The 25,812-nt window shown below is 51.5% G+C and overlaps 2 protein-coding genes across 3 annotated transcripts in view; one reads left to right on the plus strand and one right to left on the minus strand.

Annotated features, from left to right (window-relative positions):
* The window catches only part of Znf362 (zinc finger protein 362), a 31,267-nt gene extending 21,958 nt beyond the window's left edge, over positions 1–9,309 (plus strand). The window contains 3 exon segments of the mRNA XM_040756590.1: positions 4,918–4,996; positions 5,122–5,280; positions 7,771–9,309. Coding sequence (XP_040612524.1) covers positions 4,918–4,996; positions 5,122–5,280; positions 7,771–7,887 — 355 coding nt within the window. The 3' untranslated portion in view covers positions 7,888–9,309.
* Positions 9,310–13,645: 4,336 nt separating this feature from the next.
* A3galt2 (alpha 1,3-galactosyltransferase 2) lies at positions 13,646–25,268 on the minus strand. 2 transcript variants are annotated; one of them, XM_005079474.3, is made up of 5 exons: positions 24,967–25,213; positions 19,229–19,312; positions 18,981–19,070; positions 18,567–18,704; positions 13,646–16,036 (listed from the first exon to the last, which is right to left on the minus strand). In XM_005079474.3, the coding sequence occupies exons 1-5, from the start codon at positions 25,032–25,034 to the stop codon at positions 15,349–15,351; spliced, it is 1,068 nt and encodes a 355-aa protein (XP_005079531.2). In that variant the 5' UTR covers positions 25,035–25,213; the 3' UTR covers positions 13,646–15,348. The 2 variants fall into 2 exon arrangements, with proteins under 2 accessions (XP_005079531.2, XP_021088352.1); XM_021232693.2 differs by lacking the exon at positions 19,229–19,312 and having other exon boundaries at positions 24,967–25,268.
* Positions 25,269–25,812: the final 544 nt, after the last annotated feature.

Genomic DNA, 25,812 nt, shown 5'->3' on the forward strand with positions numbered 1-25,812 from the left:
CCTCATTCTCACGAGGTACTCTCTGATCAGGGTTGTCATGCCTAATTAAATGAGATTTGTCTTTAAATGTGACATTGCTGGCATGGTCACAGCTACAAATTTGATTTAGACAATTATATTCTGTTAGGAAGGAGAACAGATTCCTTTTGAGCCTACTTACGGAATTAATGACGGTGAAAAGGAGGGTCTCCCTCAAGCAGAGAGGGATCTCACTAAAGCACCGCAGTTGTTTGTGTGGGTTTGAAGAGGAGGTCAGTCGTTTGTGCTGCTTTTGAGAGAGGTGTGATTTTAAATTTCCCTTGGGAACTAGTATACAGGCACGTGACATTTCTGTAGCCTTTCTCCCCGATGGATTTGAAGGGTTAAATGAAGCAGGTCATCTATTTGGAGACTGTTTTATTCTATTTTATTAAATGTAGCTTCCTAAATGAAGGGTTGGAGACAGATCAAGTAGAGGGTGGTTCTCATGGTCCCTTTAAAATATGAAAATTAACCACAATGAAATTAGCTTCATTCACATTGGTGGTACTTCCTTGTCCTCTTACGCCATGTCTGCCAGTCCACCACCATGTCTGTCTGTCAGTCCACTGGGCTATGCTGTCCTTATCTAGACCAAAGACTCAGGTAGTGTCTGGTCTCAGGCTGGTATTGCATTTGAAGCCCAGGCTCCGAAGCATAGGGAACTGAGGTCTAGTCCAGGTCTCCCTCAGGCTCCATTCTCTTACGATTCTTCTGGAAGATTCCAGAAGTTTCTGACCTGTTTCTCAGAGCAGAAGCCTTAAGGCTAATGTGAGGGGGCCCAGAGACCTGTGGACAGGATGGCATGATTCTGTTCAGTCCACTGTAAGAAGCAGAAGGATCAGGAGGGAAAATAGAATTTGTACTGAGGTCCTGTGGATGCCACTTACCATACTAAGGACATGATGCGCACAGTAGGGCTTGGCTCCTGTATTTTACATCTAGAAAGAAGTGTGTGCATGCGTGCGTCTGTCTGTCTGTCTGTGTTTGTGGTTCGGGAGATCAAACCCAAGGCCTTGGACATACTAGGCAAGCATCTACCACTAAGCCACATGCCAGCCCAAGACATTGTGTGCATGCATGGGTGGGTGATGAGAGGGTGGGTTGCATATGTATCTGGTTTATACACACATATGGATATGCCCATCCATGAGCACAAGTATGGTGGCCAGAGGATATCTGGTCCTGCCCATCGTTGTCAGCCTTTGTCTCGCTGGGCTGGCATCCAGCCAAGCCCAGCATCCTCTCATCTCTGTCCGAACCGTCAGCCCCAGGATCATGAGTGTGTATGCTTAGCTATATCCAGCTTTCATGTGGGTACCGGGAATTCATGTAGAAGAAACTGGGACAGTTTATTATCCTGAACTAAGGGCCTAGACCTGAGAAAGGCCACCTGGTTCAAAGTTGGCAGAAATGCATGGTGGAAGCGTTAGTTAAAAATAGGCACAATGGGGGCTCTGATGTTTAAGAGCACTTACAGCTCTTCTGGGAGACTTGAGTGTGATCCTCACCACCTTCTTCAGGTGGCCCACAACTGCCTGTAACTCCAGCTCCAGGGGGATCCAATTCCTCTGGCCTCTGTGAGCGTGTGCATGCGTGCGCGCGCGCGCGCGCGCGCGCACACACACACAGAGAGAGAGAGAGCAACATAAATCATTTTTTAAAAGTTAATAAAGTCAAAATAGATGCTATGGGAGGGCTCACACTTGCAATCCCAGCTCTTAGGAGACTGGGGCACGAGGATTGCTCATAATATGAGGCCAGCCTAGAGCTGCAGAGAAAGAGCCTAATATCCCGTCAAAAATGAATGAGCACACAAAACAGAGAGATGGGGTGGGAGGGGTGAGTAGGGAGGAAGAATGTGAGCAAGAAAACAAAACAAAAAATTAACTGATCCTTAAAGGGGACTGTTTTGCCAGAATATTCCCAGACCCTGGGGATTGCTTCTATTTCTGAGGGCTTTTTTTTTTTTTAATCTCTCTTTCCTTCCCTCATTTGTGTGATTTGAGTTTAAAATAGGCAGGAAACAAAAACAACATAAGAGGAGTCTGTCAACATTTAGAAGATAATTACAAGTCACGGGGCACTGGCACATACAATTAAGCTACCATGTCTTAACCTAGTAGCAAAGAGATGGGCTTATAATTCTCCTAAGCCCCAGGACCCCTAGACAACCACCAAATCAAGGAATCAACCCGGTTCCATTCTGCAGAGACCATGTCCTGTCTTCCTGCCCTTTGACAATCCACCAACCTGTCTTCCCAGTGTTATTGTCCCGAAGGGAGTAAAGGAGGGTGAAGCCAAAGCAGAAGCTGTGCTGGGCACGCAAAAGATGCAGAGTCAGCAAGGAGCTGTGTCAGCCTGCCCTGGGAGCTGAAGGAACTGTCCCCCAGACCACCTTCTTGTTTAGAGACTCTCAGAAGAACATGTTTGAAAGGGAGGCAAATGTGAAGAGCAGATGTTTCCCAAACTGTCCCACAAGTCCAGCTTTGGGACGGTCACCTCAGCAAATGATACATACCACATGCTTGTATCGGCATTGCAAGCACGAAATTCTCCACTGTGGTCTGTTTATGGTGGACTCACAGCCAGGGCATTATACAGTTGTGATAAGGAGATACACTCTGAACGGTACCAAGAGTCTACAGGTGCCAGGGTGTGAAAGTCAGGGGTGAAGCCGTTTCAGGAGGAATTCAGTGCAGAAGGGGGCTCGGGGTCTATTTGTGGAGGCTAGTGCCAGACAGCGACACTACCTGTGTGTGTTTGCTTCTGCCGGGTGCAAAATGTCTCCTGGGTTTGTTTTCCTTACCCTGGCTGTGGGATGTGATGTACATATATAATGATAACTGCAGCTGGGAACCGTGTACTTGGCTTTCTCGGGTCTGATGACAATAGTTATAGTATTAAGAACAGTTATTCAGCATTAAAGGGCTCATGCTTTAACAGAGAGGGGCCCTGAAGTCTTTGTATGGGGTCCCTGTGTTTCTGCATAGGAGAGAATGGAAAAAGCCACGGAGAGGGAGGGATTCCTGCTCCACGAATATTGACTTTTACTATGTCTGCCCTTGTTTTAATTATGAAATACGAAGTGGTTAGAGCCATCCAGTAGTACCTGAGGATGAATGCAAACCAGCTGGGTGTGGGGGGGCTCACGTCTGTCTTCCCAGCACTTAGAAGGCTGAGGCAGGAGGATTGCCTTGAGTTTCAGGCCAGCCTGGGTCAGAGTAAGACCCTCCTTAAGGAATAAAACAAAAAGGGGGCTGTGAGTTGGGTCGGCTGGTCAGGGCGCTTTCCACCAAGCTTAGCGACCCGGGTGCAATCCCTGTACCTCGTGTGGTGGAGACTGGGTTCCCCCTTAGGCGGAGTCTTCCCTCCTCACGATCTGCATCATTAGCCCTGTTTCAGAGATGAGGAGCTTGGGACTCAGGGAGACCAGAGGTGGCAGAAGTGGATTCGAGTGGGGCACTTGAAGGACCAAGCTAGGCTCTGGGTGGGGGGGAGGGGTGCTCTGGGCCTGGGTTGGGGGGGCAGTGAGCATTAGGTAAGAGGGCACGTCTGGTTTTGAAGTCCCCACATGGGGCAGGGGTCATGGGGGTGGGGACCAGGCAGGGCACCGGTTTCAGCCGGCTTTCCTTGTGCTTGAAGAGGGGCTTCCTGGGGTTAGACTGAGCATCCCATCTCACAGACCTGGGCGCCAAGGCTGGAGATGCTGGGGACAAGATCCTGGTAATAGGCATGGCATGAAATTTAGGACCAGAAACAGCTTTGTGGATAGTAGGAAAAGGTAGCCTGCTCCTTCGTTTGTCCAGTGGCAAATGGTCTCCTCGAGTTCCTTTCTGAGGAACTCATACAGAGACAGACTAGTGGTTAGAGGCAGGTCTTGGCCCAGAGAACCCCATTTGACCTCACTGTGAGCGTGTGTGTGTGTGTGTGTGTGTGTGTGTGGTGTGGTGTGTCACGCACGGTGAGCTGAAATATCGGGGACAAGTATTGAAAGGACCCACGTGCCAGCAGCCAGAGGGCAAAGACAGAGGGAACAGCATGGATGGCGGCTCAGAGGCTCGAGACTGTGTGTCCTGGAGAAGGACGTACAGGAGGCAGTGACAGGGGAGGCCTCAAAAGCCCCAGGCAGAATGTGAAGGAAAGCTGAGGGAAGGGCTGGGAACTCTGCCCTGGACAAACAGGGGGATGGTGGGGGTTGCTGAGCCAGGACACCACAGGGGTAGCCCCGGGCTGATAACAAAGCTGAAATCAGAAGGGGGTGCCGAGCCTGGGAACCCAGGAAGGAAGCTGGACGGTCGGCATAGTTGGGTGGACCGAGGCCAGAGGGGTAGTTTGCTGTTTGGGAGGTTTGGTGTATCCCTCCAGAAGAACCTAAGTCCCTACTGGACTGTATGTTAGTCAGTCAAAAACCACTCAAGAAACAGCTTGGGCAGGAGGCTGATGATGTGAGTCTTCTTTCTGATGTCAGTAGGTAGCTGTAGCGATGAGGGACCCTCTCTGTCTGCATCCCAGTTGTCTGAGGCCTCCTGAGCGGGACTTGTGCCAGGCACCCAGGAGGTGGCAGTTGACAAGACCAAATAGGTATTGCTTTCATGGAGGAAGCCAAGGACACAGAGACCTGACACTGACACATAGGTTGTCACAAGGATTTGAGGGCATGAGAAACGGATCAGACCAGCAGCAGAGGCCGGAGAAGGATGCTGGTGGCTTTGGAGGCCCTAGTTCTAGCTTGGGGCCTACACTGGGCTGCCAGAGAAAGGGGGGGTGGGGGGTGGGGATGGGGACATGGGAGCTGGGAAGGCAGCAGAGGTCTAGCGGTGGCCAGGCGAGGGCCTGGGGACTGCAGCTGCTGTGGGGAGTGACAGACCTTCTGCCTCACTGGGCCTGCTCTTGCAGAATCCACACAGGCGACAGACCCTACAAGTGCCCACATCCTGGCTGTGAGAAGGCTTTCACTCAGCTCTCCAACCTCCAGGTGAGTGTCTCCCTGCCCCCTGACTGCCAGATGCCCCACTGTGTCCCCACTTCCAGGGGGCCCAGGAAGGGGGCTGGGTGGGAGAGTCGCTGCCTCATGCTCTGTCCCTGCTATGCTCTTCACAGTCTCACCAACGCCAGCACAACAAGGACAAGCCCTACAAATGTCCCAACTGCTACAGGGCCTACTCAGACTCCGCCTCCCTCCAGATCCACCTCTCCGCCCACGCCATCAAGCATGCTAAGGCCTACTGCTGTAGCATGTGTGGGCGGGCCTACACCTCGGTGAGTCCTGCTGCCTGGCCCAAGTTCCCGAGCCTCAAAGGCGGGCTTGGGGCCTGGGTAGTCTGCTCTTCTGAGCCCCGGAATGCGGATTACCGTCCTACTTGGGGAAGCCGCAATCCCTGCCAGCGCCACAAGAGGGCACAGTAAGCCAGATTCCCCCCATCCTTCAAGGAAAGGTGACCAGAGATGGCTCCTGGAAGGGAAAAACCCGCCAAAGAGGGCCTTGGGTTTCTAGTTCTTTAACTGTTCTGGTACCAGGCCCCATAGCCAAGAATGTTCACGAGCGTCAGTCTCCTCCTCTATCAAGTGGCTACTTACAGGGCTACCGGCTGGCCCCGTACCAGAACTTCAGCGAGCCAGTACACTGACCACTGAGGCAGGCACTGAGGAAGCAGGAAATACCTATCAGATAGGGAAGTTAGGGACCATTCATGGGGAGAGACGTGGTCAAATACATAATTATACACATAAGCTGTGGTTACTGTTTAAAAACCAAGCTGCTCAGTTCTAGTCCCTCTGACTGGACTCTTGTGTCCAGTTATGTGACCTCTACCATCCATCCACTGAATGCTGGTAGCAATCTGTCTTCCCCAAGGTGAGATCTCCAGACACTGCATGTTCACTAGAGGGGCAACCCTTTTTCTGTCCCAGTAACAAAATAGTTAAGAGAATCGGTTTGGAAAGATGAAAGTTTGTTTTGACTTGGATTTGGGGGTGTCAGTCCATGGTCGGCTTGTCACTGACAAGCCTCCTCGGCCCCTGCTCTCTAAAGAAAAATCCAGACATTCTGTTGTTTTGTTGGTTTAAAAAAAAAAAGACTTATAAGTCTGCACAGGTGGTGGTGGCCTGCACCTTTAATCCCAGCACTCAGGAGAAGACCAGCTTGGTCTACACAGAGAAACCCTGTCTCAAAAAATGAAAAAACAAAACTTTGTATCTTTAAAGGCAATGCCTCCTTTTAAAAAACATACCCACAATACTTTGTAATCCCTATTCAAAGGCCCTGTTGTCTGATACCCAGACAGCACAGATGTGTTCGTTTGTCTCTTAAATGCCGTGTTTTTATTTACAGAGGTTTTTTGGTTTTGTTTTGTTTTTTTGTTTGTTTGTATTAAGATTTCTTATGTATGGGCTGGAGAGATGGCTGAGAGGTTAAGAGCACTGACTGTTCTTCCAGAGGTCCTGAGTTCAATTCCCAGCAACCACATGGTGGCTCAAAACCGTCTGTAATGAGACCTGGTACCCTCTTCTGTGTCAGGAAGGCGTACATGCAGGCAGAACACTTTATACCTAATAAATAATATAATAAAATCTTTTTTAAAAAAAGATTTCTTATGTATACAGTGTTCTGCCTCCATGTATCCCTGCAGGCCAGAAGAGGGCGCCAGATCTCATTACAGATGGTTGTGAGCCACCATGTGGTTGCTGGGAATTGAACTCAGAGCCTCTAGAAGAGCAGTCAGTGTGCTTAACCTCTGAGCCGTCTCTCCAGCCTCACAGAGTTTTTCCATTTGTTTGTTTTTAAGAGCAGACTCCACTGAGATCCCTATATTGTCCTGGGTCAGTGTCTTTTAGACTGTAGCTTCCCTCGCCTTCTCTTTGCTGTGTGCTCCCTGGGGAGTGAGTCCTGGCCTGGCTGTTGCTGACAACTTCTTCCAGCTGGTGTCACCATGCCACATCCAGAGGCTCTCCCTGCTGACTGCCCATCGAGAGATGTGAGGCCAGGAGTGGCAGCCAGGGGCAAAGCATTTTACCTTGCTCCTGGCCAAGGTCGGTGGAGGATGTGGGCATGCAGACGGCCCAGGCCACCTGACCCATCTAGTCACGATGCCTCCAGGCAGACTTAGAGCCAGTGGGGAGTGGGGATGACTCAGGTATGCCTTCACCCCCAGAGAGGTTCAACTGGAAGTTTACAGAGGCCAGGATTCCTGCTTCCAACTGGAATAAAATGTTGAGGCTGGAGAGGGAGTGGCCGTGTCCCTCACTGCATGCCAAGGGTTTTAGGTAATGCCCCTACTTATATTGGAGGAAACTGAGGCTTGGGGGCAGGTTGGGGGAGGAGACCTGCTGTAATGCTAAGAAATGTCAGAACTCAACTCTAGCCAGGCCCCTGCTTCACCCCTGAGGAAACCCTGACCAGATACAGCTATGGATGTAGGATATGATGGAAAGCAGGGCTGGGTTCACACTGTGCATCTCCCTACAGCTGTTGACGAAGAGCTACTGGCTTGGTACTTAGGGGTTGCAGGATTTAGGGTGGGAACTGTTGAAGGCGAGCCTAGCTGCCTATCAGTCTTGTCCCACACCTCCAGTCAGCACTGTGTAGAACTGGACTCACCCCAGCAGCCGTAGAACCCCTAGAGTTCACTCAACAGGTCCAACTGAGCCCCAAGGCTATGGCTGCAGCCCCAGCTGGGCTGCCCTCCGGTGGCTACTTTGGGAACTGCAGCCTCTGTTGTGACGCCTTCCCCGTGTCCCATCTGCCCGCAGGAGACCTACCTGATGAAGCACATGTCCAAACACACAGTGGTGGAGCACCTGGTGAGCCATCACTCACCTCAGAGGACGGAGTCCCCCGGCATCCCGGTGCGAATCTCTCTCATCTGAGCCCACCTGTGGCGCCGCCCCACCCCCGTGGCAGACGCAGACCTAGGCAACACCCAGCCAGGAACCACCAAGCTCTCTCATGACCTTCCCAACCTGCCAGAGAGCTTGGTCCGCAGAAGCCCTGCCTGGTTCGGCTCCTGGGCAGCCAGGCCAAATGCAAGATCATGGGCTGTTCTGGTGGCATCCAAAGACGATCTCAGAGCACTTTGAACCTGTCTGTTGGATTTTCTTTTGTTCCCCTCCCTCACTTGCTTCACTGTTTTGTTTTTTTTTAAGTTTGTTTTGGAAATAACAAAAAGGATATTTATTGGCCAGAATGTTGGTGCTGCTAAGAACGAGAAATTAAAGGACTGGAGAGATGGATACAGAGATCCAGAGGGCAGCGTGGGACCTTCTCTGGCCATAGCCTCAGGTCTCGAGGGGAGGCTCAGGCCTGCGGTTCTGGACTTCAAAGGGGCCCCTCCCCCCGGTGGGAGGAGACAGGAGGCCGCTGGAGTGAGCCCTTCAGCCCCGCTGCCCAGCTCAAACTGCCTGAGCCTTGCCCTCGCCTTCACTGGGCGAGGGTATGGCAGCTGCCAGGGCTGCTTGGCTTCAGGGCATGGAAACAAGAGGGGTCTGGAGAGCCTCGGGACCAAAGGGCGCAGTGACGGCTGGGTGACAAGCCCAGGGAAATGGGTTGGGGGTGTTGCCAGGTGAGACCTGGCTCCTCCCCTGCTGCCCTGAAGACACCCCAGTCTACCTCGGTGCTGGCCAGGAAACCTATCGGCTACCTCTCCCACCACTCCAGACTGTGGGCAGGGGGATAGGGATGGAGTGGGCCTGGGGCTAAGACCTCCTTCAGAGTTCACCCCAGAAGGGGACAGTGCCCAGGGAGGGGTTGTCTTTCTCGCCACAGAAGGGGACTCCCCAACCCAGACCCCGGGCCCTGCGGCAGGGATAAGATCCTCCAAAGGAGGTCCCAGGAGCAGGCCCTGCCCCCGGCTCCCCCAGACATCCCAATCCGAAAGCCATGCGTGTCCGTGTATATAGGAACTATGTACAGAGCCCAGAGAAGCCCTTCCACACCCTCCCCCCAGAGAAGAAGAAAACTAGACAAAACTCATCTATATATTCTGTATCTGGAGTCCATTTGAATATTAACTGTGTTATTTTTATACACTTTTTAAGCCTTAACTCGCCATTGATTTACCAGTTTAACGTTTCCTGGGGTTTCTTTTCCACTGGGGGTTCCCTGTCCCCCCACCCCAATCCCTTTGTTTGACTTGCGTCGTCTGATACTCAGTATTGTAGCTTTTCGTCCGCATGTTACTACCCTGTAAATATGCTGTTCCAATGCTGTTAACACCCTTGGCTTTTTTTCTATGGGACCTCCAGGCCACCATATTTAGAAATAGTTACCTTATTAAAAAAGAGAAAACGGTCTGTTGGCTTCTCAGTCTGCATCGTGGTGGCAGGGAGGCGAGGGCCGGTGGCCCTCGGAGCTTCAGGAGAGCAGCTTAGGCTCTATTAAAGAAGGGGTGAAGCTAAACAAATGAGGAGCACTAGAGGGGCGAGAGCCAAAGGGAGGCAACCCCTCTGCTCTTTGTATATCTCTGATGTGAAGAAGAATAAACCGAACCTGCACCCGGGCGGTGGCGGTGTACAGAGTGCTTGGTGCTGCCTTGGGAGAGCGGGCTGGTCCACCTTTGTACTACTCTGCCCCAGGATTGGAAAGGGAGGCCGGTGGCCACTTGCTGTTGGCTTCCGTGCTTTGTGCTGGGAAGCTCCATAATGCCCTGCTGCAACCCAAGAGAAGCTGAGTGGCAGGGGTGCTGCACGTACCCAGTTTTCCTAGTTTTGAAACTTGCGTTGGGTGTACGAGGTTGTGTTTTCCCTCCACCTTCTGGCCGTCCGTCACAAGAGCCTCATTTATGGAAGCTGTTCTAGTGTTGGGATAGGAAAACGTAGGCTTTCCTCCATGGCGGAGACTGTGTGCTGGTGTCTAGGAGGAGCAGAAGGAAAATACAGGAATGAATCCCCCAAGTTTATCCAGGTTGGCCCTGTGGAGGTACCTAGTGGAGTTAGGTGACTCAGGTCCGGGTCATCACAGAGCCCCTACCTGAAGCACATCTCCCCGGGAAGGAAGCAAGAATGTGTGTTAGACTGTCAGTGGGACAGTTCATAGGAGGACTGACTGCTTTTGGCTTATGGTTTTAGCCCATTGGCTCTTGGCCATCACTGTGGGCCTGAGGCTTGAACACTGAGGACAGAGGGCTGTTTAGTGGAAGATGCTCACTCCGTGGCAGCCAGGAAGCAGAGAGACAGAGGAAGGAACAGGAACAAGACATGCCTTCTATTGTTTCTAGGCCTGTGTGGGGCCATGCACCAGTGTTGAAAGGTGTGGATGTAGGAGGAAAAATGGGCATATCCTGTCTGAATGTAACACGAGTGAGCTCCAGTACAGTTGCCAACAGTGTGCCCGTTCCACTCTGAAACCCAGAGAGCACCGGGTTTTGCTGTCACAGTCCTGTCCTTATTCTGGTCTTACAAGCTCCCAGCAGACTTTCCCATGAGCTCTGTCTATAGCATTCTAGTCTTTGTTGAAACCTCTAGTAACTTTTCCAGATTCTTCCCTTAAACCCATCCCAAAGGCCTCAGATAGTCACAGCAATGGCCTAGTTCTCTGTTAGAAATGTTTGTGTGTGTGTGTTGCAGACTTTTTTCATCCTGTGACAAATGCCAGATGGTTTAAAGGAGGCGAGATGGGCTGATGGTTTCTATCTGCAGCACAGCCCACGGTTGGCTGGCTCTTTGTCTCTGGGTCTGTCAGGGGCAGAGCATCCCCAATGGAAGGGTGCGGAAGAGCACAGGTGCTCACCCTAGAGACAGAAAGGTGAGAGAGGCACCATGCCCATCCAAGCGCTCTCGGGACCTGCTTCCTCCAACCAGGCTCCCTGCAAATGCCATCAAATTATGAGTCTGAATGGATGAATCCATTGCCTGGGTCAGAGCCCTCAGGATACAGTCATGCCCCAGGAGCTGGCTCCACCCTTGAGGACCGAGCCTTCTGGGGTGCACTTATATTGATATGATATCAATGTTTTACCATTGAACTGAGAATTGGTGTGGACTCACACAGAACCACCATGTTTTTGGTAACCTCACAGGTCCTGGGTGTTTCTCTAAGGTTGACCTTTGTGTCCTGCTATACCAGAAAGAGCTATGCTAGAAAGACAGCCATGTCTGTGTCAGGCTCTAAAGCCGCATCTGTGTCATGTTACCCCATTACTCGTGTATCCACAGCTGTTCGGCCAGAGGCAGCCACCTGACTCAGTCAGCACACACACTCACTCACACACAGGGAGGGGGGATAGCCAGTGGTGCAGTGACTCTCTGCCCTGGCTGGTAAGAATGGATGGTGCACACCTCTTCCCATTTACACACTGAGGAGTGTTGGTGGGTTGTAATCAACTATGACCTGTTCCTGTGTCTGTCAGTGTGGAGGCCAAAGGCTAGCCCTGAGTGCCCTTCTTCAGGCTCTGTCCACTTTCTTAGTCTTTTTATTTTGGGGGGGGGCAGGCGCTCTCACTTCTGTGAGGCTCACTGACAGGACTGACTGACTGGAGCACAGGAATCTGCCTCTCTTTGCCTCTGCAGCTCTGGAATGGCTGCCATGGGCCACACTCGGCATTTTTATGTGTGTCCCATGGATCAAACTCCGGTCTGCATGCTTGCACAGGAAGCATTTGATAACGGAGCCATCTTCTATCTTCTTTTTGTTGTTTTGAGACAGGGTTTCTCTGTGTAGCTTTTGGAGCCTGTCCTAGAACTCTCTCTCTCTAAACCAGGCTGACCTCAGACTCACAGAGATCCGCCTGTCTCTGCCTCCCAAGTGCTGGGATTAAAGGTGTGTGCCACCACCTGGCTATCTCTGTCTTCTTGAAGAGCCGGTTGCTAGCTTTACCAGCCTCTCCTGTCAGCGTCTCCATTCCACATATCAGGAAGTATTATGTAAAGGCAGCTGAGCTGGAAAACTCTAGAGACTAGGTGCTGGAGTGGCTGTGTTTGGCCAGACTCAAGCAGAAGACAAAGGAGGCAGAAAATGTAGAAATAGCCAGAGAAGACTAGAACAGTGGCCGCCTCAGTTCCTGAGACTTCCGGTCTTCAGTCTCTTGCTGTATTTCATTCCTGTTCTGGCCTTCAGGGATTTAAGCTACTGGTGGTGTGACAATGAGTTAGTTACTTGTGCCGGATTGCATCTTGTGTCAAATGAGATCGGTAATAGTAACCACTTAGTAGGGTCAGCATCAATAGCCCTGCATGTAAGTCTGGACCTTGCTAGCATTTGGCCCAGGCCTTCTGGTCCCTAGACAGCTGGAGCTGTTGGGGAGTTTCTGGGTAGCACCTGTACAGCAGTGGGTACCTGAGCCACACGGGATTTTGTCTGTAGCACTGGTGCTCGTGGAACCGAGATTCTGATTTTCGTCTCCTCCCTTGGGAATGCATGGGCAAGTTCTGTAGACCCAAGGACAGTGGTGGCTCACTCTGAGGAAGTGAGGTTTTCCTTCCTTTCTGCTCTCAAGAAGGTGGCCTCCTATTTCACCCCTGCAGTTTCCTGCATCCTCCCAGCTCCTCAGCGGGTCTTCCTCAGCAGCACAGGGCTGCCCAGAGCATGGATCTTGGAAATCCTCGCTCACGCCCCTTACTCCTATAAACCTGGTATCCTCCGTTCTTAGGAGAATCCCTCCCACTCTGTGAGCTTGCCTGCAGTGGGGACAGGCAGAGAGAGGGAGAGCACAAATTGTTTTCTGAAACATCGTGGTACCCCCCCACACTGTAAGGAGGACTCCTGGTTTCCCCACATTTCCTGTGAGTAAACTAACACCCGTCACAGGTAAGGAACTATTCTGTATCACACAGAGTTCACAAAAGGGAAGGTTCACAAGACATTCCGGGCTCATGGTCATTTCTCCAGTGGGGCAGAGCTTGTTAGAACTGGTGAATGTTACAGGGCAAGGTGGAGGGCAAACATTGTCCCATGAGAGGAAGGACTGTGCCAGCTGATACCCAGCACCCACCTGCCTTTAAACACACTCCGCCCATCCAGTCCCACCTTCAGAGTCCAAGGGGCTTGAAGTTTGTTCACCTGGTGCAGGTGAAGACCCTGGGAACCTGAAAGGATGGACTGCTCAGTGCTGGCATCGATAACAGAGCCTGGTTGCAAACAGCAGCAGATTGTAAAACACCATCAGGGTTGAGCCAGACAAAGAGCTGGGGTGTCCGCCCTTCTTGAGAGCAGTGGAGGCTGCTAACGTACAAAGTCAGCAAGTGGAGCAAATGGCTCAGTTAGTAAAATGCCTGTCACAAGTGTATGTGTATGTGTGCGTGCGTGTGGGTGCATGCATGAGTGTGCATGTGTGTGTGTGTGTGTGTGTGTGTGTGTGTGTGTGTGCATGGAAAAACCAGAGATTGATGTTGGGTATCTTCCTCCTTTGCTTCTCAGCTTTTGAGACAGGGTGTCTCACTAATTCAACCAGGATCATCCTGTCTCTGCATGTGCCAGTATGCCTGCTGTGATATGTGTCCCGAGGATCCAGACACAGACATTTAGTTAACTGAGCTATCTCCCTAGCACCCTGTCTTTCTTACAAAGAATGAAAACAGTAGTGCAGGCGTGGTTGAGGAAATCCAACCCCTCCTCTTCCTCCTCCTTCCTCTTTCCTTCTTTTCTTTTCCTTTTACAACGTGGTTCACTCTACAGTGGAAAATACTCTAAGCATCATTTTGAAATGACTTGTTTATTACAGTATTCCTCAGATATGCACAAGCTACATTGCAGTTGGGGGAGATAGCACGACAGAGCGCCTGACTGGAGTGCCTGTTGTCCTTTCTCAGTGGCTAGTTCCTGAGGGGATTTGGACTGGGCAAGAGGGACTACCTCACTCTCTTGCTGCTGACATCCCAAGAACTTGAACAGATCCTGTGTCTGGGCAGTTTTGGTCTCTCTTTGTGTCAACAGATGCACTCAGTAAGGTCAGAGGTGAAAGGAACCAGGGGAAGGGGACACATCCCTTCCTGGAACCCTGGGTAGTGTTAAGCGATGTCAAACATTTCTTTAAAGTACTGCTCCTTATTGTAAGCATTCCCTCTGATGTTCGCTGTCCTGTATATAAGCAAAACCATAGTGGAGAGGGCAACCTGACTCCCACATTGGCAGGTGTCGGACTCTCCCTTGCTGCCCAAGCAAAGGACCAGTAGCCAAACAGCCATCCAGACTACCCTCATGCCAGCAGTCATCTTGCCCAGTCCACCAACACCTCGAGAATGCCACACAACAGTCACAGCTGGTGACCTGCTCCTGAAGGCACAGCCTTAGCCATGGTCATTTGAAACAGCCCCCCCCCCCATCTCCTATCCCCATCGACCTCTCCCCCCCTTCCCCAGTCAAAGCCTTTGTGAACTCTAGAAGACTCCATAACCATTCCCATACAGAGAGGAGGTCTAGCAGAAGGGACTCCTGTGAGTACCGCAGAGAAGTAAGGCTGGGTTGGTTCAAGCGTCTCCTTTATGGCTATGGAAGTAGACATTCGGCTGCTCCTAGTGAGCAGCAGGGGTGGGGGTGGGGAAGGTGGATGGCACTCCTGGGCTGCTTCCCTGACACTGCACTGTTAGGCCCATAAAAGGCTTCTCTTGAACGGTCTTGCCAACGTTTAAGGGTGAGGGCAGATCTAGTAACGTGAAGAAAGGGACAGCATAGCAGTGGTGACCAGCAGGCCAAGCTACACGAGCGACAAAGCAGCCAACTGCTTGGGAGCTGAAGGGGAGGGAAGTGCTCACTGGGTCAGCCAGGAAAGCTGCAGAAGTGGGGGGAGAGGCAGCAGAGCAAGAGGGGGCAGAGGATAAACAGGTTCGGCAGAAGCAGAGAGGATAAAGAACTGAGGACCAAGAGAACCCGCAGGCCCTGGTGCCGGGAATGGCCTCAGATACTGAAGGTTCAGTGGCTGTAACACTGGCCACCGGCAAGGTCTGGGGAACCCTGGTACCTAGGCCCACTCAGAAGCTGCAGCATCAGGGGCTGCCAAGGACTACGATAGGCCTTGATCCCAAGACCTAGGCAAACGTTTTAACACTAGAAGGCCCCACTTGCTGAGACTCCCACCAGCTGGCCTCTGCTGCTGCTACCGCCCCAGCACCTGGGATACAAGAGCTGCCAAAGTAGGCTCCAGAGAGCTTCCTCTGGTCTGTGCATAATTTGCATCTGGTTAGAGCAAAGGAGCTTTCGGGGCAGCTGACTGGTAACAGGGTCTACGGACCCAGGCGCAGGAACCCTTTTGCAAGATCTCTGAGTTTTCCAGTGCCCCGCTTCCTGAGGCACTGTAACTGGGTGCTCACTGCCTTCATGGTCTTGAAACATCTTGCGATCCCCACTCCACACCCGCAGTGCCAAAGATGCCTCTGCTGCCGGCTGGCCAGGGGAACATGCTAGTTTCGCACCAGTGCATACTCCTTGGGCTCCCAGAGCAGGCGAGGGTGGCGGATTTCTGTCCTCCAGCCAATTTTCGGGTCCCAGCAGAACTCAGGCGACAGCACCTTGGTGGGTTTGTACAGCCAGAAGAACTTGTTGAGGTGGCTCTCGTCGTGCCAGACCGCCTCGATGCCACGCTCACGGTCCAGCTGCAGGCCAAGCGCACAGTGGGCCGTCAGCTTACGCAGCGCCGCCACACTGCCCCCGAATAAGGCCGCATGGTAGTAGAAGTCGCCCTCGCCCCATGACAGGGCAGCAGCTGATCGCTTGTCCCGCTCATAGGGCAGCAGCCACCGCGGCCAGTGGTAGTGCCAGGAGTGCAGCTGCGCCACCAAATCTGCCAGCGCCTCCGGCCCGAAGTTACCAGTAAAGCGCTGGTCTACGTCCAGGCAGAACACATAGTCAGCTTCTTGCCCCAGCCTCCCTCCCAGAGCCTCATATAGCGTGCGCATGCGCGCCATGGATACGTCCTGCCAGCGGCTCTCTCCCTGCACAGGTTCCACCCGCAGCAATCGACCCTGGCCCAGCGTTATGGAGGGCACTGCTTCCGGGCGATCAGTGAACACATAGTACACCATGCTCTGGCCCACCATGAAGTACCGCTCTGCAGAATCCAGGAAGCGCTCCAGGTATTTCTCCAGGTACCTGCCAGGCGGTCACAGGCCAGAGTCAGTCCTCCCTTCCTCCACCCCTGCCCACATCAGGCTGTGCAATTCCAGATCTCCAGCCCTGGGATGGTGGGTTAAAGGGGACTGAAAGCTGTCTACCGCTTCTGCCTGGAAGGGATGAGTGCCCTGTTCCCTTGTATATTGGATTTGCTGACCCCTCTGACCCAGGCAGTGCTGAGCCACCCTTGGAGGATGGGAAGTGTTTGCCGTATTCTGAGCCCTGTGGGAAGGGGACCCAGGACCAGAGGCTGCTATGATGCACTGAAGCCTGTGGTGTTTAGTTTTTTATTGTTGTTTTTGTTTTGTTTTGTTTTTGTCAACTTGACACAAGTCAGGGTCACCTGGGAAAAGGAAACTTCAATTGAGAAAAATGCCACCCACCATCAAATTGGTCTGTAGGCAATGATGTGGGAGAGCCTAACCCACTGTAGGTGGGCCCACCCCTGGGTGGATAGCCTGGGGTGTATAAGGAAGCAGGCTGAGCAAGCCAGTAAGCAGCTCTCCTCCATGATCTCTGCTTCCATTCCTGCCTCCCAATTCCTGACCTGACTTCTTTTCTCCATGGACTACCGACCTGGAGTAAAATGCAATAAACCCTTTAGTCTTTACAGCAACAGAAAAGTAAAGTAATATAAAGCCTAAGCCAGCCAAGGAGGAGCTTGTTTGGAGAGGCATCAGTAGGTCTTTAGTTGTTGATCTTCCTGTTGGGACTCAGACATATCTGGCAGTAAAGAGCCCTTCAGGGGAGTTCCTGAACTCCTAATCATAGCAATTTATTTTAAGTCATAATGCTTGTGGCCATTCTTCACATGGACAAGCAGAGTACTTGGGATACTGATGATTTGAATCCTGAGTAATCTGGGACACCAAACACAAGTTTGAAGGAATAGTAGTCAAACCTAATATTCTGAACATTTGTCACTTGACACACACTGCTAAGCTCTGGTGCTGTAACTTAAAGAGCTGTAGAATTGCTAAGTGGTGGAGGCAGGAGTTGATTGAGCCCAGCTTGGAGTTGGGGCCAGATCCTTGCCTCGCATGTGATCAACTGCTGGTGGATCTGTGGAAATCTGAATTCACAGGTCAGTATCTCAGAGTGTAGGAAGGGGGTCCTGAAATCTTGGGTTCTGGAGCCTCTGGCCCTACATCATTCAGCTTGGTCCCTTAATGGCCACAGGTACAGAGGCTTGAAGAGCTGCTATGGCCTAAGGGGTACAAGCGGCTCTGTCCCCTTGACCTTGGGCCAGCCCCGTGGATCGTTCAGTCACCTTGTGTTGCAATGATGCTGCTGGCTTTCTCTCCTTTAGGTGGGGGTTTGGAACACAGTTGGAAAAACCTTGAGTAGTTTTCTGGGGCATCCAGTGGCCCAGAATTCTTTGCGCAGATTTTTAGATTTTTCTTCCTGGATGGGCTTTCTCATTTCACTCCACAGGAGGCTGGTCCACGCCCTGACCTACCCTGCTCTCACTGCTCTGTGAGTTGTTAGGGTTGTAGATCTGAATCCACACCCAGGAGGAATCCCCTTTGTCCACTTTGGAGAGTGGTCACCACCCTGGTCTCTTCCTCCCGCCCACAATGGGAGGGCAGTGCCCTGCCTTTGGTCTCCTGCTTACCTAGCTCCTTCTACATCTGACGCCCATCATTTGTAAGCCTCACCTGTGATGATTTTGTCCTCCTCAGTTACCTGCTTCGGTGGCTACCCCCTTGACATGGTCACCATCAATGTCTTACCTCCAAAACTTCACTGTGTCACGATGTGAGACCCCCCATTCATCCAGCTCACTTACCCTAATCTTTCACCCACGGGCAGGCCTGCCTCACTCAGTTCTGTGATCTGTCATTTGTCAGTTCTGTCACTCTCCAACTTCACCCACCCTCATGGCCTTCTCTGCTTAGCCTGGTGTCACCCCACTGTGAAGTCCTGAGCTCCCAGTACTTCTCCCGCCATCAGGGTCCCCTGGCAAAACCCCACTACTCTTTTTGTTGGTTTGGTTTGTTTTTCGAGACAGGGTTTTCCTGTGTAGCTTTTGAACCTGCCCGAGCCTAGCTCTTCTAGACCAGGCTGGTCTTGAACTCACAGAGATCCGCCTACCTCTGCTTCCCAAGTGTGCCACCATCGCCCAGCCAGCCTCACTACTTTTATGACCTACACTGAGTACTTTTGCTTGGTCAGTTGCTTTTTTCCTCATTAGCCTGAAAAAGTCTTTGATGTTCTCACCACAAACCCAGTGTCTCCATGTGTGCCATAACTACCCTTAGGCAAGGCCTATTCCTGTTTAGTAGTTCTGAACTCTGGCTACTGGACTACTGGACTCTGCCATTGCTGTTCAGGGAGAAGGGGACAGGAGAACGTGCCTCTGTATTCCCCTGAGAGTCTGAAACAATGGGTGCAGCCTGTAACTGCACTAGGAGTTTCTATGGCATGGAACAAGGTTCCATGATTCCCCATCCATGTGCACACCATCCTGTTCACTACCTAGAAGCATGGTCTCTTCCCTGGGTCTTACCTGCCTACAGCAAAGACAGTCAGTCCAATGGTGAGGTTCTGCCGTCTCGCCTCTTGCTTGGCTACATGTGGGTTGAAGGTGCTATCCCAAATAACTGGTGCTCCCCAAGAGGTACAGGTCAGGACTTCAGGCCGAGCCCTGGTCGAGAGCAGGAGTAAGAAGGACAGTTCTGTTCACGCCGCTGCTTGACACCTGCTATTTCCACTTCCCCGTTGCTGGACACTAGGGACCCACAGACCTGTTCCTACGGGCCTCTAGCTTAGAACCAAACACAGACTGGGTGGTGCGTGGCCTGATAGAGCCACTGGCTTCCCAAAGACAGAACACCTGGGTGTGGGTTCGAAGAGGACTGAGACCTGGGGCAGCCCTGTATAGTTGGTGGACATTCTGAGTGGGGGAATGGTAGCTGCTTACCAGTGCTGCAGGCCACCAGTAAAGTTGTCCGTCAGCAGAGACGTGGTGACTACAGGGCAGATGCCCATGGGAATGATGCCTTCTAAGTACCTGTAGATGTGGCAGACAGGAAGGGACAGTTGACATGTTCCTTGTTTGGTGGGGAAAGCCCATAGAACATTTACCGGGGCTAAGCCAGCTACCATCCTGCTTCCCTGGGGTGCACGGTGGAGCTCTTGGAGAGATCCACTTTAACCCTGGCGGAGTACCTGAGAATACGGAACCCATATAGGTACAGGCCTGAACAGCCAAATGCAGACAGGAGCAGGGTCCACAGGAGTCTCTTCTTGGCCCTGGGGTGGTGGGAGCAGAGGGGGAGGGCTTCAACGACACAGGAGAAATCGTTGCCCGATTTTCCTGCTTCATTTGATTTCTGAGTAGGAACCTATTATTCTAGTCACACAACACAGACATTCAGAAAGGACTCAAGGGTTTGCCTGGAGCAAAGCCTTTGCAGCTCTGCATGGAGGTGGCCAATGGCATCAGTGTCTTCTGCATCCTTCTTCGGGAGATGGTCTGTGCAGAGAAGGTACATACAGATATTCCAGCACGTGTCCCTTCTTCCGCCGACTCCCCCACAGATGGCAGCACAGTGGACAATCTGCCTACCCTTGCAGGTTTTGCTGACTATTGTATCTTTCTGATAATACATAACACAGACATCACTATCTTTACAGTGCTGGGGATCAAACCCAGGACCCTACTGCCACTGCCTACGCTGCTACCTCACCCAGTACGTAAAGAGGCTCCACCCTCTTTGCCAGTTGCCCCAGGAAAGGAGCACTGAGTCTGGACCACTGCTTTGGGCAGCAGTGTGGCAGGGTGTGTGTGAGCTGGGCGGCCTTGGAGGATAGTAACGTTCAGGTTTGCTTACTTAATGAGTTGGGGCGAGGCTGATCTTGTGGGGGGAAAGTCCAAGAAGAGAGAGGAATTTGTGGTTTAGTAGCTGGGAGTGGGGAGCATGTCCAGTGGTGGCCTGTTCTCCCTGGGCTGGTATTCCTCTCACCAAGCTCACAGGTCCTGGCTTGGAGGGAGTGGGCACTGGGATTTGTCCATGGTTCGTTGTCTTCTATACGAGCCCCATAGTAAAAAACAGATATGGGGACCAGGTGCCTGTTTGGAACTCTGGGTATCACCATTTATGAGCAAAACCAGGCCTCTGGGCATCAGTCTCCATTTTTGAGGCAGAGTAATGAGAATAGCATAGGGAGGCTGAACCTGAACTTGGAGTCAAGATCAGCTAGATGATGTGAATTCACTGAACTTCACCAGCTAAGGGCACACACTGATAAGGCTTCTTACAGATGGCCTCTTCTGATAATCTCTTAATCTCCACTCCCTGTTCACCCTGCAACTCCCTCACTAGTTTCTATGTTCTCTTTCTGGAAGGCTACTTATCAGATTCCCTTATCTCTTGGACCCACTCCACACCTTCTGAGCCTCTTATTTGTTCAATGAACCTGCCTTGCTCTTATGCAGATGTGGGTACCCTCTTAGCACAGAGTGCCAAGGATGACTAAGCCCGAAACCTGCTTGCAGCCCTCCCCCTCCCCCCATGCTTGCTCCACTCACTCGCTCACCTGCTCACCTACCGTGGTAGTCCCCAGGTAGGCTTCCCTTGGCCTCTTTGTCTCTGTCCTTCCTGTTTTCTGTGGCCTCCATGTGACCTGAGAGCCCCCAGAGCCCCCAGAGGCATCTCCTAAAAGACCAACTTCCCTAACAGTGTTTATCGCACCAGCAGCTAAATCCTCAAAGGGAGAAAATGCGTTTAGTAGGCAAATATATGGAAAAATGTCTGCCCTCACTAGTAGGCAAAGACATACAAATTAGAACCTACTGGCAGGTTTTGTTTATAAAATGATCACCATCAAAAAGAAAGAAAGAAAAAAATACGCGCTATGATGAAAATATCGAGGCTGCCAGCGTACAGGGTTAGAAAGGGGGTTTGCTGGTGGAACCCTGGCATTTTGGAGAGCTACTTAGCTTTCAGGACCTGTCCCTTGTGGGTTGACAGTCCCAAGACGAGATGTTGCTCAGTGTCTGCTTGGCTGTTACCTTGGCATATATTGGTCACAGTGTAGACCAAGCTTTGTGCCAGGTCCAAGGCTGTCCGGGACTTCCTGGAGGAGTGGACCTCTAAACCCAGCTTCTGAGAACTAGAAGCCATTTAGATAGGGATGTAGGGGAAAGGTAGCCTCCAATAAGGAAATACCAGTGCGCCCAGGGAACTCCCATTAAGGAAAGGTTTAGTGTAGGGGTGAGGGGTGGTTTTGGCATAACATCGTTTGGGAAAAACGTGGAAGTAGTCAGATAGAACGTTAGACCTAGGCATGGTGACTGGTGGGAGGGCGTGGACTAGAGACAAGAAACCCAGTTAGAGGCCAGGAGTTTCGGGGGTGAGGCAGAGCACTGGTGGCTGAGCGGGGAAGAGTGAGTAGTGGAGGGCTGATGAAGGATGAGCAGAGCGTGGCCATTGATGGTAGAGATGTCTGTACTTGGATTCAAGAGTATTTGTATCCGAGGGTCAAACTGTATGTGTGATTGGGGTAAAGAGCTCACCAGGGAGTTCTGGGGTGTCACGGGAGAGAGCACAGGGGTGGGGGAGGACAGTCCAGACACCGAGGGCTGGGTGTATCTGTGTCAGGGAGGGGTGGAGCTGATGCAAGTGGGAACTTGGATAAAAGGTCATGAGGGGTATGGGTGATTTCCCTAAGTCTTTATAAAGAGTCGATAGATGGAAGCTGAAGTCGAAGGTTTATGGTTTGTGGACACATGGTTTCCTTTGACAGCTGCTACCACACCCAGTTAACATCCACTTAACAAGAGAGAGAGAGAGTTTTGGGATCAAATTCAGGTCTTCCATAAACTGCATTGATTTTTAAATGAAGGAATAAAGAACACCTCTGACTAGCTGCAAGATAAAGTCCGCACCTCTCAGCAGGACTGAAGGAGCCTTGGAACACTGTGGTGCCCATCAGGGTCCTCAAACCCCTTCCCGTCGCTGGATCTCTAGTCTATACAGCAGACAGTCCTAGGGTCTAGCACGCGGCGCCTGGTAAAATGGCGGCTGTGCTTGCTGGTGAGCCTGACTGATCCATGTAGAAGGGGATGAGAGACTTGACTACAGGTTGTCTGCTGACCTCCAATAGGCATTTGTAGCACAAACATACTCATGTAATAAAGTTTTTTTTTTCTTTTAAAGGAATGTCTTAAAAAAAAAAAGAAAAAGGAAATGTACATTTGCAGGGAGGTAGGGGCTAAGGAGAGGAGGGAGGGTGGAAATGGGTTCGTTATAATGACAGGCCTGCCTGAGAACACCATAGTGAAACCCAATGTTTTGTATCCTAGCTAAAAAATAAAAATAAAAAACTAATTAACAGAAATCGATAGAAAGGCTGGGCAGTGGTGGCACATGCCTTTAATCCCAGTACTTGGGAGGCAGAGACAGGCGGATCTCTGTGAGTTTGAGACCAACCTGGTTTACAAGAGCTAGTTCCAGGACAGGCTTCAAAGCTACACAGGGAAACCTTGTCTTGAAAAACAAACAAACGAACAAACAAAAAAGCGAAAGAAGTAAAAAAGATATGACATAAGCAAGTCCAGCGGGGGTTGGTGAATGCACCTATATAACTGCATGTTGCTGCTGGCTGTTAAATGGGGCTATATAGGTGAATTTGGGGGGGCACACCAGATTGGTGATGGTCACTGAGAAGTTCCAGGGAGAAAGACAGGACCTTTTAAAATTGTTTTTGACTCAATGTCCTTTAATCGTGTTCAACCCTGCACAATGAGGCTCCACCTCTGTTGATTAGGGTGTAACATCTGTAATGTAGGCCACTGTGTTTCCTGTGCTCTGGCTGAGGTATCTTGTATCCCCTCGATTGCTGTGCCTGCCCAGATGTCTCCCACAAGCTTTAAACTCACAGCATCTCAATCTGCAGTCTGAGTGGTCCTGCCCGGCCCATCCCCTTTTCCTTTGTGTTCCTATGGCCTTAGAACCCCTTTATCCCTCCACAATGGCCGTCTCCAGGCTCCGCTGTCTACACACAGACTCTTCCCTGCCACCTCCTCCACCTGCTCCATCCTCTCTGCCTTACTGTTTTACAACTGGATTTGTGTTTCGGCTTCCCAGTCAGCGGTCCACCCTTCAGTCCTGACCTGAAGTTTCCAGGGTTTCCCATGGCTCACTGGAATTGTCACCCATCTTTGCCAGATCACTCTCCCCACCTTCTGTCACTCACTCGTTTTCAGGCTCCTTGACATCTGGTCCCTGGTCCTACACCTGTACTTTCACCAACCCACCCTCCTCCAGGCCTTGCTTGACCCGTCTGCCCTAGGAACTCTTCATTGCCCTAGTAGACTTTAGAGTCTTGGTATGAAGTCCCAGAACCTGCTTCCTAATTGGTGTCATTAACAGTCCTTTGCTAGAAATGAATGAAGTAATGAACTGTGGCTTTAACTTCACTTTCTTTCCCCAACTCACTGTTACTCCTTTGCTTAAATATCCATTTGCCCGAGGAGTTAAGTCTGTGCTCATTCCTAGTCCTGGGCACTGATGGGGCCAGACACTGCATAGAACACTCCCAGGTCTTGGTGAAGTCTGATCACAGTACCCTGAGAGGAATCTGGGTTGCTCCCATCCCATCAATGAGGAGACCCACCGTGGACCCCAGCTCCCCCACAAAGGTCCCTGGATCTGAGTGGTATGTCTCCTGCTGGTGTGGTTTCTAAGAAGCCTGCCCCTTCCCACTCTCTAGGCCACTCTGAATCCTGGCATCTGCCAGACTGTCCCTGCAGCAGAAGCAAGGAAAGACTGACAGTGACTCCTTTGTCCCCAGTGGGTGTCCCACATTCTTAGCCAGCCCCCTCCCTTGTCTTCTTACCCACCAGAGTAGGGGACCAACGACCTTCTTGGGCACCAGGACTTAGTCAGGGCATCCAGGCTGAACTGGCCCAGTGTGGCCCAGGCTGGACCAAAGGACTAGGTTAGGAAGGGTGCTGGGTCCCAAGATGGGGGTGGATGACAATAGAGATCTAACTATCCTTGCCCTCTTGGGTGCCAGTTTAGAGCTTTAGAGGTGCCTGTGTGACCTACCCCTGGCATTTCTTGGTCAAATTTTGCTGAAGGACCTGTGTGCTCCAGCTCATTACAGAAGACAGCTCAGTAGCTCATTATGCTCCATTCCTTGCTTTCAAGAGAGCTCTCAGATACAGGGAGGAGGGTAGCCTTGGGCCCTGGCTTTCTGCCTCACCCAGGGGACAACAGAAAAGGAAATCTCCATTGCTTCCCTCTTCCTTCCGCCCTTGTCCCAACTCATTTTTTTTCTTTCCTTTTTGAGACAGGGTTTCTGTGTGTGTAGATCTAGCTGTCCCGGAACTTGCTCTGTAGACCAAGCTGGCCTTGAACTCACAGAGCTCCACCTGCCTCTGCCTCCTGAGTGCTGGGATTAAAGGCGTGCGCCACTGCCCCTGCCATCTCTTGTAAGGACTCAGGCATTATTCTGGCTTGCTCCTGTCACCTGGCAGAAAGCACTCAGGTCAGCCCAGGGTTCCATGGTTGAGCTGTCTGCACGCAGGTGCAAAGGAAAGCTTTATGGAAAGACCCTGCCCACTTATGCCCCCTCCTTTTCCCTGCTCCTCTCTTTCCCGCTGTTCCCCTGGGGCAGACAGGACTTTTCCTGTCTCTCTCTTCTGTCCTCTCTGCGCCTCTTTCCCTCTTTCCTCCCCCTCCCTTTCTAATAAAACTTCTGACTTACGCCTTGTCTGCCTGGTGTGTTTGTCCCCCGCTTCAGTCACCCTCGCCTGCCATGGGATCCACCCAGGTTCCTCACTCGTTATTCCCAACAGTGTTCTCGGAGCCACATTTTCCCTCAACAGTTCCATCGCTTGTTGGGTCAATAAGCCCGGGGCTCACACTTCCCACCTGGCGGGCACTGAACCCACTCACCTGAGTCCCTTGAGAGCCATTGGAGAAGTTGTCATGGGATCTTTCCATCCCAGAGAGGTGGAAAGCATGGCATACGCAGTAAAATTCACAAGGTTTAGGGACAGAGCAGTTCCTTCCTGCTATCTAGACCACACCCCAGAAGCAATCTGGGTTGGATTGCCAATAAACTCAAGAACCTGGAGATGAAGTTTACCACAGATCCTAGGGTGGGGGCGGGGCTGGCAAGCCCTTTGGGGCCAATCATTTAGAAGAGGGGAGTGAAGCCGGACTAAAGTATGGGAGGACCTGCGGCAGGTGTAGGGGCTTCTCTTTCCTCCCGTGTCTTGTTTCTGGGAGGGTCTACAGTCAGTATTGCATCCCCACCCAGGATAAGTCCTGTATGGTACTGGCTACCAGCTTAAGCCAAAAAGCACTGGGCACTATGACTCTGAGCAACTTCCCTCCTTGTAGTCCCCTTTCCCTCCCCAGGAACATGGGGTGCACATGCCTGTCCCCAGGTTAAGAGTCACGTAAGCTTACACTGCCACTGTGTGTGTGTGTATTAAAAGACGGGGTTTCTCGGTGGAGCCCTGGCTGTCCTCCAGGAATTCACTCTGTAGACCAGGCTGGTCTTGAATACAGCAATCCCCCTGCCTTTGCTTACTGAGTGCTGGGATTAAAGGAATGCACCACTATGCCTGCCAGAAAGTTTTTTAAACTGTGAGTCATGACCAAGCATTTGTGAAAGTTTATGTAGTGTTAATACCAGGAACAAATATTTATGTAAGAACACAGGCTTCACATTTACAGTAGCAGTCAGACCATTGCTCACCCCTGTAATTCTAACACTCAGGAGGCTCAAGTCCA

The sequence above is a fragment of the Mesocricetus auratus genome, unplaced genomic scaffold, assembly GCF_017639785.1.
Source record: "Mesocricetus auratus isolate SY011 unplaced genomic scaffold, BCM_Maur_2.0 Super-Scaffold_100014, whole genome shotgun sequence".
Classification (NCBI taxonomy): Eukaryota; Metazoa; Chordata; class Mammalia; order Rodentia; family Cricetidae; genus Mesocricetus; species Mesocricetus auratus.

Coding starts and splice junctions, on each gene's coding strand:
- A3galt2 (XM_005079474.3), bottom strand. CDS start 25,034: ATGCTTTCCACCTCTCTGGGATGGAAAGATCCCATGACAACTTCTCCA. Junction 19,313..24,966: donor ATGGCTCTCAAGGGACTCAG/GTGAGTGGGTTC, acceptor CCACCACCCCAG/GGCCAAGAAGAGACTCCTGT. Junction 19,071..19,228: donor TATGGGTTCCGTATTCTCAG/GTACTCCGCCAG, acceptor CCACATCTACAG/GTACTTAGAAGGCATCATTC.